At 35.9% G+C, this 20,390-nt stretch overlaps 6 protein-coding genes across 9 annotated transcripts; 3 read left to right on the top strand and 3 right to left on the bottom strand.

Annotated features, from left to right (window-relative positions):
- Positions 1-1,305: 1,305 nt before the first annotated feature.
- Positions 1,306-4,500, bottom strand: LOC105216296 (protein KRI1 homolog). The gene is made up of 6 exons (XM_011190715.3): positions 4,263-4,500; positions 3,896-4,201; positions 3,496-3,829; positions 2,571-3,432; positions 2,347-2,510; positions 1,306-2,281 (listed from the first exon to the last, which is right to left on the bottom strand). The coding sequence occupies exons 1-6, from the start codon at positions 4,381-4,383 to the stop codon at positions 1,552-1,554; spliced, it is 2,517 nt and encodes an 838-aa protein (XP_011189017.2). The 5' UTR covers positions 4,384-4,500; the 3' UTR covers positions 1,306-1,551.
- A 336-nt stretch (positions 4,501-4,836) lies between these two features.
- Positions 4,837-6,244, top strand: LOC105216297 (autophagy protein 12-like). Its single transcript, XM_011190716.3, has 3 exons — positions 4,837-5,019; positions 5,081-5,217; positions 5,275-6,244. Exons 1-3 carry the CDS (start codon positions 4,971-4,973, stop codon positions 5,395-5,397), a joined length of 309 nt encoding a protein of 102 aa, XP_011189018.1. The 5' UTR covers positions 4,837-4,970; the 3' UTR covers positions 5,398-6,244.
- LOC105216298 (NADH dehydrogenase [ubiquinone] 1 beta subcomplex subunit 5, mitochondrial) lies at positions 5,541-6,619 on the bottom strand. The gene is made up of 4 exons (XM_011190717.3): positions 6,433-6,619; positions 6,108-6,331; positions 5,857-5,963; positions 5,541-5,793 (listed from the first exon to the last, which is right to left on the bottom strand). The coding sequence occupies exons 1-4, from the start codon at positions 6,515-6,517 to the stop codon at positions 5,655-5,657; spliced, it is 555 nt and encodes a 184-aa protein (XP_011189019.1). The 5' UTR covers positions 6,518-6,619; the 3' UTR covers positions 5,541-5,654.
- A 421-nt stretch (positions 6,620-7,040) lies between these two features.
- On the top strand, positions 7,041-9,212 carry LOC105216299 (eukaryotic translation initiation factor 3 subunit L). The gene is made up of 4 exons (XM_011190718.3): positions 7,041-7,217; positions 7,359-7,837; positions 7,895-8,867; positions 8,935-9,212. The coding sequence occupies exons 1-4, from the start codon at positions 7,188-7,190 to the stop codon at positions 9,067-9,069; spliced, it is 1,617 nt and encodes a 538-aa protein (XP_011189020.1). The 5' UTR covers positions 7,041-7,187; the 3' UTR covers positions 9,070-9,212.
- Positions 9,213-13,315: 4,103 nt separating this feature from the next.
- On the bottom strand, positions 13,316-18,193 carry LOC105216304 (rho GTPase-activating protein 68F). Of its 4 annotated transcripts, none has more exons than XM_011190727.3 (9): positions 18,046-18,193; positions 17,273-17,414; positions 16,615-16,740; positions 16,401-16,436; positions 16,260-16,327; positions 16,070-16,194; positions 15,299-16,008; positions 15,125-15,231; positions 13,316-15,056 (listed from the first exon to the last, which is right to left on the bottom strand). In XM_011190727.3, the coding sequence occupies exons 2-9, from the start codon at positions 17,316-17,318 to the stop codon at positions 14,856-14,858; spliced, it is 1,419 nt and encodes a 472-aa protein (XP_011189029.2). In that variant the 5' UTR covers positions 17,319-17,414; positions 18,046-18,193; the 3' UTR covers positions 13,316-14,855. The 4 variants fall into 4 exon arrangements, with proteins under 4 accessions (XP_011189029.2, XP_011189026.2, XP_054086268.1 ...); XM_011190724.3 differs by having other exon boundaries at positions 16,070-16,200; positions 18,046-18,192; XM_054230293.1 differs by having other exon boundaries at positions 16,070-16,200; positions 17,273-17,442; positions 18,046-18,140.
- A 110-nt stretch (positions 18,194-18,303) lies between these two features.
- Positions 18,304-20,289, top strand: LOC105216302 (acyl-coenzyme A diphosphatase FITM2). The gene is made up of 3 exons (XM_011190723.3): positions 18,304-18,450; positions 18,519-19,188; positions 19,241-20,289. The coding sequence occupies exons 2-3, from the start codon at positions 18,675-18,677 to the stop codon at positions 19,942-19,944; spliced, it is 1,218 nt and encodes a 405-aa protein (XP_011189025.1). The 5' UTR covers positions 18,304-18,450; positions 18,519-18,674; the 3' UTR covers positions 19,945-20,289.
- The last annotated feature ends 101 nt before the right edge of the window (positions 20,290-20,390 follow it).

Raw genomic sequence — 20,390 nt, 5'->3', positions numbered from 1 at the left:
AAACCCGTTAAAAATGTTATTAATCCATCGAGGTGTCAACTGTGTCGCTACCATTTTCAACTATTTCTACAATCGCAGTATGATATTGTTGGAAAAACACTCATATGTTAGTTGTTGATTGGCGATTCTTTATTTGTCGCCACAAATGAGATGATTTTAGGAATGTGATTAGTTCGTCAGCAACAGTTGATCCAGGAATAGTCTGGCGAAAATCACCTGCCAACAGAATCATGGCTTCACCAAAAATATTTTCGTTGTCGCGTAAATCTTTTAAAGTCCTGTGCAGTACCTCCAGCGACTTGAATATCTGGAAAATCTTTTTTATAGCTCTTTTCGTTTGACGATTTTGCAGACTGGTGTTTCGTTGATTTGCAATGTAGGAGTAATTTCAAGGCCGAATTGCCGTTTGGCTGCCTACTAACAGGTGGCAAGTTACCCCTATTCCCATTATAACTGGGGGTTGAAAATGAGTGAAATCGGTTCTGGAATTACCTCAACCCTCATGTACTAATTTATCAAGTTTTGCTGATTTTCGTTATTCTATTTGACTTTATTTCAAATTGCGTGTAATAAAATTACATCAATAAATTGCGAGAGTATAAAATGTTCAGTTGCCTTTCCCTACTTGTTACAAATTGTTTTGGGCTATCGACACAGCCTTATACAATTGAACAATGATAAAAATATTTTAACAAAGCAACAATGACAACTTTCAAAATATTATTATTTTTTGTTTTTTTTTTTTTATAATTTTGTTGTCAATTCAAATTAAATCATCTTCTTGTTGTCTTCCTCACAATTTTTCGATACATACTTACTTTCTAATCCTTCCCTGGTCTTCCATAAATATTTCATAACTAAAATTAGCCAGATCGGTTTGGCCCTTCTCGACTTTTTTTCGAGACTAACGACACAAATTGTTTGTATGGGTGATTAGAAAATTGTGGATTTAAGACTTTTTCAGGCAATTTTTCCAATTTTTTTTCTCCGTAAGAACCATCCCGATACCTCTAAAAACATTCTAAACAAAGAATTTGCGAAATCGGTTCAGTGGTTCTCGAGTTATGCGCTTAGCAACACATTTTCCGATTCATTTTTATATTATAGATTACAACAAAAACTAAAAATGTATAAAAATGAACATTTGTGTAAACTTCTTTGAGAATAAAATAATAAACAAGACATATTTGTGTATTAAATAACATTTATTGCTGCATACATTCAGAATAAACGGCAGATATATTTAAAAACCTTATATTATAGTGCACTTCATCCTATGGATAAATACATTTAAATATACATATATTTTCGATGAAATGTGCCCCATTAGAAAAATAATTAATTTATTTTAACTATTTTTATGCAAAATCAAAATAAAATGTTTACATACAATGTAAAATATTTTGTAATTATGGATATGTACATAATTGGATATATTAATTTTTTATAGTGAAATATGCACATTTTTTATAAATCTTACTTATTACATACTTTTATACAAATTGAAAAAATAAATAATGTTTACAACTCCAATTTTTAACTTAATATAACTTAATTTTGGGGCTTTCCATATTTCTGTTTCTTATGGAATTTTTTCGGGTTAATTCCGTATGCTTTTAGACGCTCGTCGCTAATGTTTACGCCGTTCTTAGAAGCCTTATTACTTGAATCAAATTTCTTCGAATTCGGTTTAGGTTTATTTTTCTGTATTTTGTTTGATTTAAAACGGGAGCCCCGCTCTGAGTTTGCTTGACCGCTACCTTTTTTCACATTATTTTCATTTCCTTTAAAAGGATTTAGTTGACCTGATTTAACTTTTCCATTTGTTGGGGTACTCGGCGCTTTAACAGTAGCATTAGGTGTATTTGTCGAAGAAGATGGATTAGGATCAGTGAATTTAAATGGATTCGCTTTATTTTGATTCAATTTACTTGGCGGTTGGTTGTTTAAATTCTGATGCTGCTCTGCTGTCTTTGTTTTTACTTCAACATTGCTTACTTTGGATTTACGCTTCTTGCGTTTCTTTTTGCTATTGGTTTGTGTGTCTTCATTTATTTTTACGCTTTGGTCATTATTCGGTTTTGGATCATTCAATTTTATTTTCTTGTCTTGAATTTCATTTGTATCATTTGTAGATGGCAAGCTGGTTATTTCTTCTGTTTGCAATTTGCGTTTCCCTATTTTACCGATTTCACTAATATTCGCTTGATCTTCCTTTTCAATGAATTCTGGATTTGCCGTTGCATTTAGTTTATCCTCGTCAGCGTCTTCATCATCAGACCTGTGAACAAAAATGAGTGGGAAATTTATTGTATATATAAATAAGTTGTATTTTTTTAATCATACCCATCGCCATATAAACTTTTGAATATTTTTCGTTTAAGTGCTTCATTTTTGGCTTTTAGTTTATATAACCTTTGATCCTTCTTTTCCAAGTGTTCTGGTCTAATCTGTATAGTTTTCTTTAAGCTTGCCCATTGATTAAGTTCTTTATTTTTAGCTAAGAGTATCTGAAGCAGACACGAAAAATATTAATATTACAATATTATAAGAATGGTTTATGGTATTACCTCTTCTATGGTAAGACCGAAATCGTTTGGCGTTGTTTCTGTATACTTAAAACGGCACGGTAGGTCCCCAATCATATCTTCGCAATCTAATTTATAATATTCATCAATATATTCTTCATACGTTTTCTCATCGACTGGATCAAACACGGGTTTTTCAGTTTTAATTAATTCCATAAATTCACTTTTTCGGCCTTTACGACTTTTTCTCTTTTTTGTATTTTCAATAAGTTCTCTTTGCAATTGTTCTTTAGCCGTTTCGGGATCATAATCACAATCCATGTTGAAGTCTTCATCTTCACAATGAGTATCATTGTAATATCCCGCATCTTCTTCATTGGGATCATAGTTGTCCCAGTCTTCTACTTTTAATTCGTCAATATCTGATGGACATTCTGGTTTTTCCTCGCCTTCGTCCACTTGATAATATTCTTCATTGAATATTTCTTGCATTCTGCGATCATGTGCGTCCGGGTCAAAGTCCTCCTCGAGTTCTTCGTCTTTGAAACCCAGTTCTTCATTGCCGGTTACCATTTTAATCTTCTGTATCTTTTCCTCAATCTCCTTTCGTTTCATATCCTTAACTATTTCCAACTCTTTCATTTTCTGTTCTTTTTCAAGCTTCTTCCGATCCTTTATTTCTTGCCTTTTTTGTTTTCTTCGATCATCTGATTGTCGGACGGACTGCTCAATAGTTCTGGGGTATCGTTTTATGAACTCTGCATCGGGTTCTTCGAAACGGAAATTATATTTTTGCTCGAATTCTGCTTGTTTTTCAAGTTCCATTTCATCCTCCGACAATGGTTGATTATCACCAACGATTTCATCATAAGTGGGAATATCTGAGGACTTTGTATTTGCATAACTGGCAAAAATAAATCTCAAATTAATATGAATTAATATTACGAAAATAATGAATTGTATTTACCCTTTATTCAAAATATAATCACGCAAGAAACGTTCACTTTGAGGTAAGTTTTTACTGTTCCAATAGTTTTTAAGAGGTTTTAAGGATTCTTTGATTGGGTCTTCCAGATCGTCCTTTTGGCCAGCCAGCCATTTCAAATAATCCGCATCTTCTTTTTCTTGCTCGTCTTTTGTTTTATTTCTTTTTTTGAAAATACCTCCAAATGCTTCTTCATTCCCTTCATCATCCTCCGAATCGTTTTTATTGACCACATTCTTAAATTCTTCTTTCAGTCTGCGCTCCTCTTCGACGAACGTTGGAGATGCGGTTCGTATTGGAGCTTCTTCTTCAGAATCTATTTTTTTTTTCAAAAGAAGTTAGAATTATTTCAATGGCGTTGCAGCAATTATTGTTATCTTACCATCTTCAAATATTCCCCCTTTGTCCAAGATAACTTGACGTTCATAGTCCTTTAAAGTTACTGGTTTTTGTTTTTTATCTCTAGACACATTTTTCTCATCTTCACCGTCACTGTTTATAGCTTCATTTAGAGATCCAAAAAATTGTGTATTTTTATCATATATCGTTGGATCTTTATTTTTTAATGACGACAAGGTTTTGAGGAATTCTTGATCGAATTTTACATCGACGACTTCATCTTCTTCTGACGAAGACTCACTATCGCTTGTTGAATCGGACTCATTAACATCATATCCACGATCCTTAACTATAAACCACATAATGTAATGTATACTTCTACTGAATAATTAAAAATATAAGCTACTTACATTTCTTTAATAACTCCTTTTTACGGAAACTATTGTAAGATTTTGCATACTCCTTATTGGTGCTAATTTGGAGATCCTCTCCATCACTTTCTTCTGATCCATCAAACAATTTTTTACTCATTTTGCTTACAATTCTATTATATTTTCCAAGTTGTACAACATGGGATCAAATCAAAACATTCAAAATATTTTCCTTCACACGTGCTTCATTAAATGTCAAACACAATAACTGCATTACCAACAATTTCACAAATATTTGTTGATTAATTAAAAAATATTTGAGACAGAGATCATTTATTGATTAATAGTTAAATGTTCATTTCTGATGATGTACTAACACAAACGTATTGTTTAATTTAAATTTAAAATTTTCAAATTTAAAAACATTCTAAATATAGTTTAATAGAAACATTGGTAATATTCTTGTTAATTATTTATTTAAGCATGTTTGGAATTTCGTCAGTCAAGGTATGGTGAAAATAGTTAAGATTTGAAAAAAAAAATCATTACAGAAGAAAATAAACAAAAATTGAAAATTAATAATAAATACTTGAAGTATTAGTTTTCGTACTATGTGGCAACGTCGTCACTTGAAACGATATGAAAGTTTTGACAAACAGCTGTTGTGGAACATTTTTATTTTCGATAATACAAAGGAATAAACATTTTGACTTTAAAATAATAATTAACTAATTCACAACATAAGCCATGGCGGATACAGAGGATAATTCTATAACGGAGAAAGACAATTCAAAAAGTGCGTATTTAATCATGTTATCAAAATAATTAGTCTCCATAATTTTTAAAATGTCTTTTAGTTTGTATACTACTAAATGCTACGGGCAACGTTCCAATAATCAAAAAACGCAAATGGACAGTAGATCCCAATAAAACTGTTAGTTGGATACAGAAGTTTATACACCAATATCTTAAATTAGATGCAAGTGAACAGATCGTAAGTCCTTCATATTTAAAATAAATATCGCTTGATATTAATACTGTTTTATTTTAGTTTCTTTATGTGAATCAGACATTTGCTCCTGCACCGGATCAAGTTATAAAAAATCTCTACGAATGTCATGGTACGAATGGCAAACTTGTTCTTTATTATTGCAAGAACCAAGCTTGGGGCTGAATAATCAATCTAGTTATATTAGATCTCTCTTGGTATAGTATTAAGTTATATTTCTCTTATGTACATATGATCGTAAGAAATATATGTACTTATAGAAACTTATGTTAATTGTAAAGTATTTTTTTGTATAAATAAAACATCAATTTAGAATAACATAAAGCTTTTATTTTAACTACAAATGTGATCAAAACAATGTTCTAAACATTACTTATGTAGTCATCTACTCAACTTTAAGCATTGTTTTTCACAAATAAAACTTAATTGCCTCTAATTGATTCCAAATGATCAGCAGCCTCTTTAGAAATTCTATGATATTTGGCGATGGCTGGTCTGTAGTAATAGGCTTTGTAATCGTTGCGCTCAGCCATTTTTTCATTGACATCTTTCTCAAGTTGTCTGAAAAATTCGAGAACATGAACAACGAATCTACGTTAAAATAAAAATGTATTAATGTATTACCTTATCAAAGCTTTCTCATTTTCCTCGAAAATATGGTGCAAAGATTTTTCGTATTCTTGCTGTGGTGAAGGATAGATATATCGAGAAATGAAGCGGGAAATTGGGTGCTGAAAAGTAATTACGATGTTGGATTTAAACATGTCGACACGCATTAATGACAGCAGATATATAACATTATTAAAATTACTTTATATTTGGTCTCTCTCACTGTTTCTGTATCTTAAATAAATCAATTTGTTTTATGGACTAACCTTGTGATATTCCCAATGTTTGGGTTCGTAACCTTCAGGAATCTCGGTCAACTGAGCTGGTCCAATGAAAATGTTAGTGTACAAAACAATTCCTGTGATAGGAATAAGACCAATCATAACGTAGAAGTGTAACAAATCTTTAAACTTGTTCCACTGGAATCGAGAAGGCTGAATTGTAAACTGATGGTGATCATGTCCGGCTTTCCGCATTTGCATCTGCACGGCTGCAATATTTATAATTTATAAGGCAATTTTTTTACAATATATACAAGTTGCGTAATGTAATTCTCCAATAGCATAGGAATTTCTTAGTACAATTACCCACCATTTCGGCAAACTGGTGACTGTAAAATGTTGCGATATTGTGATAACGCCGTCAATGGACGAGAGAAGCTGCTCCAAGACACCATTTTTTAGAAAGCAAAATCGGAGGGGTTTTGCAGAAAAAACAATGTGAATAATAAAAAATATTCACCAACCGTATGGAGCAAATGGTGCGAAAAACGTCAGTGTCAAATTTGACAATAAAGAATGAAAGAAAAGAGAAAAATTTGTATAATCAAAATAAAAATAAAACAGTGCGGTAAAATTTAAATAAATAAAAAGAAAATACTATTTTTTTTATCTTATCACAAAAATAAAATAATATGCACGTGAATAAATTAAATTTTGCAAGTTAATGTGAATTAAAGCATACAAATATATTTCAATGAATTGTATATACATACGATGAACTAATATATTATGCATTAATTTAATATATGTAATTTTATCATCCTTAAATATTGTAAATTCTGTAGAATTCTGTAGAATTCACAATGTGTTAATTAATTTTCTTATTAATTTCCTTTAACAATTATATAGCTTTGCAAATAATAAATGAAGAATGGCAATCTTGTTTTATTTCTTCTTTGTGCAGTACTTCTCCAGTTGATAAAGCAGTTCTAAAAACGAACAGGTCGATTGTCTTACAACTAAATACTCTTTTTCGTGGCATAGGCAATTGCGGGCGTGCTTAAATTCTCAATCACAGTTTAAATATTGTAATTTTGTTTGTGAATAATTGTATATCTTAGCAACATGTATAGCGGTGAAGATTATGGAAGTGCTGTGAGTAAAAATTTTCAATAATTTGCCCACAACATCGAGTTGCAAAAAATTTTAACATAACCATACTTTCTGGCTGTGGAGACAACAATTCACAAAGGACTGAATCGGAATAACCCATTTACTTTTCTCACTCTTTTTTAGGATTACTATGATGATTATGGACACACCGGTGATCCGCAATTGGATATGGAATATGAACGTAGCTACTACGCAAGCAGAATGCCCGACAATGTAAAGTTTTTCCTGCAAAACTTCTGCCAAGCCATCAAAGAGGGTGTGCTATTCGATATACAAAATATGTATGAGAATACCTTTCCACAAATTAGTGATCATCATTTCGATAAAAGCGCTTGGCCTGATGAGCAAGAAGTATCGTCAATTGTAGATAACGATAAAGTTTTCTTAATTTTGTATAAGGAATTGTACTACCGTCATATCCACGCGCGTATACCTGGTGGCCCTAAATTAGATCAACGCATAAATTCGTTCTTCAATTATTGCGACTTCTTCAATCTAATAATTTCATCTCAAAATCCGGTGTCTTTGGAATTACCCGATATCTGGTTGTGGGAATTAGTTGATGAATTTGTTTACCAATTCCAAAACTTTGCGCAATACAGGTAAATTACAAACATTGAAGTTCTTGACCTTTTTATACTACAACAAATATTTAATAGGGCGCGTTTAACGGATAAGACCCAGGAAGAGATTCAACAACTTTGCGTTAATCACAGCAATGTTTGGAGTATACTTTGCATATTGAATGTTCTTCATTCTCTGGTGGACATTTCAAACATTAAGAAGCAACTGGAAGCAATTGCTCAAGGAAACGATCCACAAACTGTTGCTGGAGAGTTTGGCGAATTGTCATTTTATAAAATGTTGGGTTACTTCTCGTTGGTAGGCCTATTGCGTGTACATTCATTGTTGGGAGATTACTATCAAGCAATCAAAGTATTGGAGCCGATAGAAATTCACAAAAAGTCGCAGTATTCTCATATACCTGCCTGTCAAATTTCGACTTCATACTACGTTGGATTCGCTTATATGATGATGCGTCGTTATGCTGATGCAATTCGCACTTTCTCTGAAATCCTTTTGTATATTCAACGCACCAAGCAGTTGTACAGCACACGCTCCTACCAAAATGATCAAATTAACAAGCAAGCTGAACAAATGTACCACTTATTGGCAATCTGTCTTGTTTTGCATCCACAATGCATTGATGAGTCTATACAACAAGTGCTTCGTGAAAAGAATTACCATGATGCTATGTTTAAGATGCAATGTGGCGATCTAGAAGTATTCAAATCGTTCTTCATCTTCGCTTGTCCACGCTTCGTTAGTCCATGCCCGCCTGCCGCCGATGCACCGATGGAGGATTACGTTAAAGATCCAATGGAACATCAATTAATGGTGTTTATGGATGAAGTACGCCAGCAAAAGGACTTGCCTACAACACGTTCTTACCTTAAACTGTATACCACATTACCATTGGCCAAGTTGGCCTCATTTATTGACTCCAACGCCAGCGAAGATGACGTTTCAAAACTTCTTATTCGTTTGCTTTGTTTCAAGCACAAAATGCGTAACTTGGTTTGGACCAAAGGCTCCAGTGGATTGGAAGGCACTTTCAAATCTGGCTCAGAGGTAAATTTAATGCGAAATGTGTTTTGTTATTGTTGGTTCTAAAAAAATGAATTGTTTTGCTTTGTAGTTGGACTTCTATATTGACGATGACATGATCCATATAGCCGATACAAAAATTTCACATCGCTACGGCGACTTCTTCGTTCGGAAAATAATGAAGTTCAATGATCTTAACCGTAAATTGAAGAACATCCACATCTAAATTGTGCACCAGCAGGTTATTTGTAATCATTATCTTTATTTATAGAAAATGCGCATCATGAATAAACAAACGTTTGCAATTGTAAAGTTTATAGAAATTAGCAAACCCCAAATAAAACGAAATAAAGTTTGTAGAAGCGCCAATTATGATTTTATTTTACAACCAAACATTTACATAAGTTATAAAATATCAACAGTAAATATGATATCCAAGCAAAAGTAAACAACTTTAGCCAAGTGCGAGATCAACATTTTTTGCGTCAATCTTTCACGCGCCCTTTATTCATGATCTGGATTGAAAGTTTGTTGTCTTGTCTTGAAGGGGATGAAGGGAAAAGCGCATGTTTAATTGCCATTAAGGTCATCAGACCCAGGAAATGAGCTGTGGACAGGGTCGGATCATAGAGAGAGTGGTATTAGATGAGTAGGGAACGTTGAGCATGCGAAGAGATGCCGGTCACGTGACAACTGGTTCTACGTAACCGGCATTGACTGGGATTTTATCCGTTAGATTGCTGTTGTTGTTGTTTTTACGATTATCCAGCAATGCTGAAACGGAAAGATGTTGTCGGAGTCATCTAACGTTAGGCCCAGGAAATGTGCTACATCGTCAGGGTCGAACCACAGGGAGAGGAGTGTTAGGTGAGTTGGGATCTTTGGGACTCATTGCATGCAGGACATTTATTCTATATGTCGCGGTTCAATCTGAATAAATAGGTCTCTAACCTGCTATAGTATCCAGAACGAAGTTGCGCAAGGGTCACTCTGGTTTCACATGGCAAGTCGAGCTCGTCGTCTACTAGAATGCGCCTTGCAGCAGGTTTGCTCCACACCCTCTTACTCCGGGCTGGCATCGAGTCCAACCCAGGGCCTGAGGTATTTTTCTGCTGCGTATGCGCTAAAAGGCTCCATCCAAATTCCACCTCGTTTAGGTGTAACTCATGCAATGGATGCAGCCATCTTAAGACCTGTTCGGGCCTTATGACCCATAGGAAGTGGACCACACGTTATGTGGCCCCATGCTGTCAACGCAATACTGCGACTGTTGCGTCTACGGCAGTGCAACTTGCACCTAGTTTGCGCAACGCGCCGCCACAACCAGGGATTGGCCAACTTAGGGCCCCCAGGAGCTCAACTAGACAGCATGACTTCCAGTCTGACCAATCCCCCCAACCTTCATCCCGCCCCAATCCTCGTGCGAGGACCTCAAGGTAACTCCTGTTCCCTCGAACAGTCTGTTCCGTGTGTCAGACCGCAGATGCAATTCTTTCACTGGCTGGTGTCATTTTCCGACATATTCCGGCCTGCGCACCACACGTGAGTGGAGTGTATCGTACGTTGCCCCATGCAGTAATAGGAGTCTGCCCCCTCAACTAACAACATCGAAGTCGTCAAACAACACCGAAGTGCGACATTTTCCTTTGCGGGTAACACAGCTGCAACAACCTCCACCTGTACCTCACTCCCAAGGTCACGACAACAACACCACGACACACCCACACTCTTACAATTTAACTGCAACGGACTCCAGAGCAAGATCGAGGAGATAGTTGATTTTATGACTCGGGAAGGCGTATCAATAGCTGCGGTCCAAGAAACCAAGTTAAACAGCCTCTCAGATCTTCTGAGTTGTGCAGGTGTCAACGTTTTACGTAAAGATCGCGAGCGAGATAGTGGTGGAGGCCAAGCATTCATATTACACAACACCGTGCAATATCGTTTTATCGAAGGTTCCATCGACCGCAGGGACACTATCCTAAAATGTCAAGGTATAGCTGTCCGGTCAGGCGATGTGGAGCTCGAAATATTTAATATATACATCCCCCCAATTACATGTTGCCCAACAGGATATCACCCGAATATTAGTGCGCTACTTCGTGGTGAAAACCGATTGGTGCTTGGCGACTTTAACGCGCACCACGATCTTTGGGCATTCTTGCCTGTCAAATGATCGGAGAGGGATGGAGCTGGCAGAACAGATAGACGATTCGACATTCTGCAAAATGAATGACGAAGCCCCTACCAGAATAATGAGCACTTGCAGCAGATCGCCAGTTATCACCATTGCAAACAGCAGGATGTTAAGCGCCCAGCAACTGGATATCATCGGTAGGAAGCTTCCAATGACTCTCCTGCCGAGGGACGATATCATTAAAAGGGTTCATCTTGTGAGACGTTTCAAAACAGTAATATCCAACAAAAGGGAATGGGAGGACTCAACTCTCAAGGAACTCATAAGTAGAAGCACACAACAATGGTACACTGACGGATCAAAGACAGCAGTTGGTATAGGCGCCGGGATAACGGGGCCACGCCTGAAGCTGTCTTTATCCATGGGCAATTTCCCCAGCATCTTCCAAGCTGAAGTCTATGCCATTACCAAGTGTGCAGAGGTAATATTGGACAGGGGATATTATAAGGAACACATACCCATTATCAGCGATAGCCAAGCAGTTCTTCAGGCACTATCATCCTTCGAGGTGGACTCGGGGCTGGTCATGGACTGCATAGATACTTTGAACAGGATTTGCAGAAATAACAGCATAACCCTAGCTTGGGTTCCAGGGCATAAAGGAATAAAGGGAAACGAATTCGCGGACCAACTGGCAAGGAAGGCCGCGGCCACCAACCCAATCGGGCCAGAACCCTTTATTGCGGTTGGTCGGCATGTTCTTACAACCCGCCTGAAAGAGGAGGAGGCAGCAAGCAGGAATCGCTGTTAGTTGCACATGCAGGGACTTCGCCACTCAAAACTGTTCCTGGGAGGATACAATCTGAAAAGATTCAAACAGTTAATGGCGCTCCCCAGGAACAAGCTGAGACAATTGGTGGCACTATATACCGGCCACTGCAGACTACGGTGTCATCTGCACAAAATGGGAATACACTCGTCGGACCTTTGCCGATTTTGTGATTTAGAGGCGGAGACACCAGAGCACCTACTCCTTGACTGCCCGGCGATCGCGAAGGAGAGGTTAAGATTTCTTAACGTGACGGGGTTGGAGGAGGTGCTGTGATAACTGGAGAGGGCACAATAGACCTTAGGTCGCGGTGCAATCCTCACAATATAATCTAATCTAATCTATCACCATTGCTAGCGGTGGTCTGATAAAGTGCACTTGGCGACCTATGCTAACTTTTGCATCAGATCATCTGCCCATAATTATCTCGATTAAAAACCTCCTGACTTTATTTCTGCGGACAACCGCACCTATGTTAACTTTAATAAAGCTAAGTGGGACGGCTTCACAGAATTCACCGAGAATGCCTTCGCCGCTCTACCTATTCCTATGGACGTAAACGTTGGCGAACTTCAATTCCGCAAGGTGAACACCGATGCTACTGCACGTTTCATACCAGCCGGAAGAATTGCAAGTATGCGCCCTAATTTCCCGGCTGAAACAGCAGTTTTAGCAAGTGAGCGTGACTCCTTACGCTAGGTCGATTCCTTGATCCCCGCATAAGGGATCTCAATATGGAGATTCGACAACTGGTATAAGCGGACGAAATGGGTAGAGCATTTGAAGTCCTGCAATCTTTCCACTGGTGTGAGCAACCGTCAAATCCCTGTCAAACCCGAGGAGGGCATGACGACCGGGTTACAATTCAATTCGGTAGCCATGCCTCCTCGGACCCGGAGAGGTGCGCGAGCTATTTTAGCCGACAATTTATACTGCACCCCCCGGTTGACAAGGCTAAAAGACGTGTCACCAGACGGCTGCGCAAAATGCGAAACAACGGCGGGCCACTTGTTTTCACCAGTGGAGAGGTTCAGGACCAAGTCCTCCTCCAAAGCCATCGTCCCTGACGGAATCAATTATCTAATGTTAAAACACCTAGGTTCAACGGGAATAGAATATCTCACCAAGGTACTTAATTTGTCGCTAACCACTCTTAAAATACCCGATATGTGGAAAATCGAAATCGGAAGAGTGGTTCCATTACCAAGGGGAGTCTTATCGCCCTATAACTCTCCTTTCCCGAGTAGTGAAAACACTTGAGGCCTTGCTGCTCCCGACATTCACGTACCACCTGAACCTAGCAGAACATCAACATGGTTTCCGTAAAGTTCACAGCACCACCACAGCACTTAGCGTCATAAACGTCCAGATAGTTCATGGTCTTAGATTAGATTAGATTTATTAGAGGATCGCACTGCGACCTACGGTCTATTGTGCCCTGGATATAATTGCCCACAAAAAAAGCGAATATGATTAGCGAAAGAGGTAACATTTGCTCCGAAAACATTCGGCCCTATTCCCGTTGTCGTTGTCGTTTTAATAGTCGTTTCTAAGTCGTCGTCGTTCTTATCGTCGTTTCGTTCCTAAATTGGTATTCTTGAAGTATATCGTAACGCCTAAGATAAGTTATCGAAATTTGTCTACATATTTTATATAGTATACTTTAAGGCGCTCTTTTCCCATATAAAAATTTCTTTTTTATGTAACGAGACAAATTTTTAAAGCAGTCCTTAATGGATTTTATGCTATTCTCTATTTACTCTAAACAACGTTATCACTGTAATTATTGTACTTACGTACAACAATGTTAGTCTTCCATCTTTATTTGATTTTTTAAAAGAAGTAGTGGTGACATCTGCGTCCTCCTAACTTTCTTCTAAAATATGTTATACTTCCAGCGTCTCATGCTCCTTGCTTCTGGCTAATCCGACTACTCTACCTAGTGGTCCAGCCAACACATGGGTATGTGTTTATTAACTCCTCGTCTTGTTCGAGTACTATTTTTTTCTTCGTTTCGAATTTTTAGACCTTTCATATCTTAAATATACTCTTAGATATAAAAATGCAATTTTATTAATGCCAACAATTTCCGACGCGAGAAAGCGGTGGAATGGAATTAGTTTTTTTTTTTGAGAAAAAAATATCCCTCCCAAGAAATCGAAATTTAAAGGATTTATCTCTTTTCTAAAGTCCTTGGCATATGCAGGATATTTTTCCATTTCAGAAATTAAAATTTCAAACTGTTTCCGATTTGGAATTTTCATCTTCACTTCAAATATTCCTTCAAACAACCGCGTCGTTTCTATGACGCTCACAATTATAGCAACGACAAAAAACGACTGTTTCTATGTCGTTTCTATAGTCGTTGCAAATTGGGGAATCTCAATTTATTTTCGATAAATGTCGTTGACGCCAACAGGAATGCCAAATAGGCGTTCTTAAGTCGTTTTAAAACGATAACGACAACGGGAATAGGGGCGATTATAAAAGATTAAAATGTTTGCATGATTTTCTTTGGTTATTTGAATTAAAAAAAAAATAATTATATTTGAATAGAAATAAGTTCACAAAAAATACATGTATATATTTCAAATTGTGCACAAATCATGAATCATTAAGTCAACAAATCTTACAAAAATCAAGTTGTGCTAGAAATTAAAGTGAGAGTCTCGAACATTGTATTTATAGAAAATACACTCAACTTTAACATAAAAATTCATAAAAAAATTGCTCGTACGTTCACACTACACTTTTCAATTTTACTGCGGAATTTTGCCGCAGTTTCCTGTACATCGAGTAAACTCGGTATTTAAAAGTGTACTCACTCATTACTTAAACTCTTGATAGTGCTTAAATGTGGGTTTTTAAAATTTTCTTAAACTGTTTAAGCTTAAAACTATATATAGTGAAATCTTATTTCAATTAGTATATAATACAAATTTGTGCACCGACAAACTCAAAGCCGGGTGCTGCTCGTTAAACCTACTTTAAAATACACAGTTCTATTAATATTTGCGCGTTGTGTAACACTCATTCTCCGCCTGGTTCAGCCGATGGGTGTGTGACGTTGATTCACATCGATCAGGTAAATGTCTTTGTGATTTTGCAGCACAAAATCTATAAATGCATTTATTGGTCGAATGTCCTCCAAGCTGGTGTTGTTCCTATTCGACCACAAAAAGTTCGGTCCGAACACAATAGCTAAATTTGACGACGTCATTTTGTTTAGATCCTCGCATTCCATAACCTAAGCACACATGAAAAATAAATTATGTATACGAATTGAAGACAAAACTTTTAGCATACAAAACTTACACGGACTAGAAATTCGACTATGTACTTAAAAAGCTCATAGTTTTCTTCAGGTAGTTTTTCCCTAATAAGCTGCGTCACATTACGGGAGCGTTCCTCCTTTTGCCACTCTGATAATTGAAACATAAACGATTACAAAATTTAAAATACAATCCGAATTTTGAAAATTCCTTTTACCTAGGAAACTCGTAATATCATCGTACAACTCGAATGTAAGTAGTGGTTCACTTAAATCCCGTAAGAAACTTTTAAGTAGGCCAGCGATTACGTGCACATTGACATTTGACAAGTCCACATCTTCTCCGTGATTTACGCGCTCTTTTAATGCAATTATCTCGGCATGATTTCCTGAACGTCGAAATATGCCCTCGGTGTCGATCATGCCAGTGATGGAGAGCGAATCCACGCATTTTCGCACTATTGGCGGTATGGAGTTGAGACATGGACTGTTTGACACAATGAATTTTAGTGGAGCGCCAAACTGCACTGTGTTGGCCATGTGTTTGGATGTGTTGTTGTTGCCACCGTATCCGTATCCACTTTTACTGCGCGACAATTGTTCGTCGAAATCACATACGCTATCCGGCACCTTTATCTTGGATAAACCCAGTGCTTGCCGTAATTCGTCCAAACTGGAAATATATACAAGTTTTTGTCGAAACTTGTCGCTAATGAATGGACTAAAAAATTTCCATATAAAACGTATGAATAATGTAGGATGGACTACATATAGATTTTTAAGATTCTTTCGAAAGTTGCGGTCCAATTCTTTATAAGAATTCCAAAGCAATTGTGCTGATGGTTTGCTATGTTCCCTTAGACCTTGATGAAAGTAGACGAGAATGTAATCATTCTCTACAAATGGTTCAATTTCTTTTATAACATCACTGAAATTAGAAAAGTATAAATAATATGTTCGTAAGAATGCAGAAGATATAAAATACGGACCAGATGAATTTTTCCATTTGAGATTTCTCAGGAAATCGTGATGCATAAATTGCAAATATATGTCTACCCTGCTTATCAGTACCAAGAAAATCGCATTTATTTTTAACGCTTACAATGGCCTCCGACTGTTCCTAAATATATGGAAAACTAAATATTTTTGTCAATAATTATAACTAGCTTTTTTACTAACCTCCCTCAACTGATCTTCGAAATCGTCTTCTAATGGATTTACTATCTCCGCAGGTTCGATGTCTTCGTCTTCAAAAAAAGAAAATCGTTTATTTATATACATATGTTCTTCTTATGCAGAATAATTTGTTACTTGACCCACCTTCTGCTAATACAAAATCGTCAACCATAACATCCTCTAAAAGAAATTAAAACAATTAATTGAAGTAGTAACTGATTAACTGTGGACATAAGTTAAAAATAATCAAATCAAAACATTTCTGCGAATATTTAAATGTTGATTGTTTCCATTATTTTATTATTTGGTTAAATACCAAATGTTCACAACTTTAATTGGGTTAAATCTCAATACATACTTTGCAACGGTGGTGGCGATAGCAATTCTGTATCATCAAACTCCAATTTGGGCTCAAAATCATGCAAGTCTGATAAACTCGGCTGCGGCTCTTCGGAATTTTCCACCACCGGATTTATTGCCGGTCCTGAGGGAGTAAAGTAAAATAATAATTTCCAAAAACAAATTTATATAATTAAATGATATACTAATCTTACAATTAATTTGTAGCCTTTAAGCGGCAAGAAAATTGTGTTTTGATGATTAATAATGAAGAGAAAGTTGGTCATTTAAAGTAATTCTCAAATAGTTGTTAAAAAACATCAGGCAACATTATTAAACGTGTACAACACATAGCAAACAAGAACAAGCGTTAAACTATTAATTTGGAAAATTACAACATGCATATGATCATATTTATAACTATAATTAAATTGTTTACTCTATTTCAGTCTGACAAAAAGCAATTTCAAATCATATATGAAAGCAAAGATGCACAAATATTTTACCTAAATTAATTAATTTTATGGCAACTTTTAGAGCTAATGTATCCATAATGTGGATGAGTTCTAGTAATTTATACCGAAATATAATTACGGTTTTAACTTATAACTTCAAGTAACATAATATTTTATAGATCATGCTTCTTTATTCAGTTATCAACCAAGTTATATACTTACCAGGAAGGCGAGAGGACGCATGGGTACTTCCTAGCGTGATATCCATTGCCCAGGGCTCTGGTGACACCGATTCAATATTTCTGGCTAATTTTTATAAAGACTGACGTGGAACTGCTGTAATTATGTGTTCTATTTCAGAATGCTATAAAGAAATAAATATGAATGGGAACCTACATTACTTATAGTACACAATCATTATATGTAAAATTCTCTTTGTTAGATTTGTATGATTAGGGGAAGATAAGGTTTTCACTGAGTCAGATATTTTTGTAAAAGTATGGGGTGCTTCCGGTTGTATTTTAGGATCGATGCAAATTGTCATTTATTGAATTTTTTATAAAATATTTTCTATAATCAATGACGTCATACTATATAACGGGTAATATATTGTGCCTTTTGCAGATGTACTTCAATGTTAGTCTTCAATTTCTTATTAAAGCAAATTGTTTCGATAACCTTTGTTAAAGTTCATTATAGGCATTGTTTGGCATTTTAACATCTAGTCCTTGTAGTCATCAATATATATATTCACGGTTATGCATTTTTATGTTTTTATAAATGTAATTTGCTTATCACATCTTTGTTGTATACTACATACATATATTTTGCGTTTCTGTGGTTTTTATGAGTTGGGTGTGTTGTTGCTAGAGGCACCCAAGAAGTTTTACAATTAACGCGAGTACAGACGAATTTCTCATTTTCTTTAAAAACACAAATTTATTATAAATGCGTCGAAAATGAAATCTATTTGTTAAAGTAGCAAATAATTTTACCTTTAGCTTCTCTTCTTTTCCCTTTTATTCCGTTTGACTTTACAACTTTTTCTACGCCTTTTGCTTTGTAAATTGGCGTTTAACGGGCAACAGTGTTGTTAACACCCTTTATTGCAAAAACAGAGGGAGAAAATACCTACTACTTTTTTTTGCAATATAACACCTTAATTGTTTCTGAAGAAACTTTTAGCAGAACTAATTTACAAAATTTATTGAAATGTAATTCCTAATTTGTTTTCATTTATTTACGCATATGTAGTTCTAAAATAATTCTTCAAAGTCAGTTTTGGAAATGGCAACTCAGTTTCTAATTTGACATTTGACAAGTCCGAGCTCCCAAAATAAAATCATAGATGACCAGAGCAAACAGCAGGTGAACTGCATTAAATACATTATACTGAAATGGTAAATGATGAATAAATCTGTGAATATTAATTAAAGGAGAATTGTGTTGTGACATTCTGTATTTTTAGGTACGATTAATACGAATCAGTTATTGACAAAACTATAACAGAGTTTAAATAAAGTGGCGCAATCAAAGTGAATCTTCCGTACTTATGTGAATATTGTGACCTTTGACACATTGCGTTTCACTTTCACTATAAAGTGTGATATATTTACTATATATAATGGCCACAAAACGACGACCTTTACGTACGAACGCTACCGGTCCGAGTTCATCCAATATGAATTTTAGACCGGGTGGTCCAGATGTAAAAAGAGCAGAAGCTAAAGGTACACGACCGACTGCAGCACCCACCAGTGTTCGAGAGATACTTGTTATGATGGTTATGCATGCATGTAAAAAGACCATATTCTTTGATACAAATCTAAAAGTAGCGCTATACTTGGGTAGTCTGTTTTTGGTGTCCTTGATTGGAGACTTCATACCTTTTCCCAAGACATACTTCGCTCGTTCGGATAATTTGTTTAACGTGTACTTTGTAAAGGTTGGCTGGGGTTGGACATTATTGTTAACAGTGCCATTTCTTGCAATGACATCGTATACTTTATGTTGTGGTGACATGAAAAAAATGCTTCGACACCATATCCCTCGAATAGTAATCGCTACTTTCTTTTGGCTCTTCTGGACTAAAATGTTCAACATAATCGAAACATCGTATGGACGTTGTACAGTAAAAGGTAATAGAAATACTTTCCTAATAGAAATACTAATATTGACTTTGTGTTATAGGTTTTGGCACAAAATCTGCCTGTCTGAAGGCAGGTCACTTATGGAACGGTTTTGACATATCAGGGCACGCATTTATTTTAATACATTCGAGCTTAGTTTTAATCGAAGAAGCGCGCCCCATCATTAAGTGGGAGTCCATTAAAGATTACCTTCGCAATGAATTACACGACCGCAGTATTTCTGAACATTCTAGCACAAATCCATTAAGAAATCTATCTGGAGAAGACATTCGCAATCTTCAGTTTCTTTATGATCGACTAACGCCAGTTATACGAACATTATTTATTGGTATGGCGATGCTACAATTACTGTGGGATGTGATGTTAGTTGGCACTATGCTTTATTATCATCACATGGTAGAAAAAGTCATTAGCGGGATAATAGCAATACTAACATGGTACTTTACCTATCGATTTTGGTATCGTACGAATTTGTTACCAGATCCAGCTGGTAGTGGATCATTCTTTTACCAACGAGAGAACAAAGATGCTTTTGTTTATGGCAGACGACCGACTATGATGACAACAACAGGTCCCACCGTGAATGCCGGTAGTCGAAACAATATGGCGGGTGGTTCCTTTGGCTTAGCATCACAGCCCACATTTATGGGTATGCCAATATATGTGAATACACGAACTACGAGCACGACTGGTAATGGTAACCAAGCAGGTGCAAATAATCACGGCATAGATTTAAACTCTTAGTGTTCTTTAAGATCACTTATTAAAATTTAATTTGGTTGTTTGTAATATAATTTATTTGTTCGATTTTGATGTTTTAGTATCTTTTGATAGAAAGTGCGTAAAGTTAAAACGAAACCTAAGGAGGCTTACTGAAATGGTAATGGTGTACTCGTCATCGTATAAACCGAAATATTATAGATATATATGTACATAGTGCATTAGATCCTACATGACAAAAATCTTCTATTTTTCTACGTTTAAATTATGGCAGAAATCCTTTTTAGACAAATTTTAACGATATACATTTTTATTGGTAATTGGTGAAAGTAAATAAAGCGTAAATAAACCAATGCCATTTACAACTGACTTTTCATGGAGTGTCTTCATTTATTGGCATTTTTCCAGATAAATATATGTATGTACGTATACATATATGTATGTGTTGTTGTTTACAAACAGTAACTTTG

This window comes from Zeugodacus cucurbitae, chromosome 4 (assembly GCF_028554725.1).
Source record: "Zeugodacus cucurbitae isolate PBARC_wt_2022May chromosome 4, idZeuCucr1.2, whole genome shotgun sequence".
Classification (NCBI taxonomy): domain Eukaryota; kingdom Metazoa; phylum Arthropoda; class Insecta; order Diptera; family Tephritidae; genus Zeugodacus; species Zeugodacus cucurbitae.
Note: the sequence above shows the minus strand (reverse complement) of the source record. Positions and strands in the feature narration are given on the sequence as shown.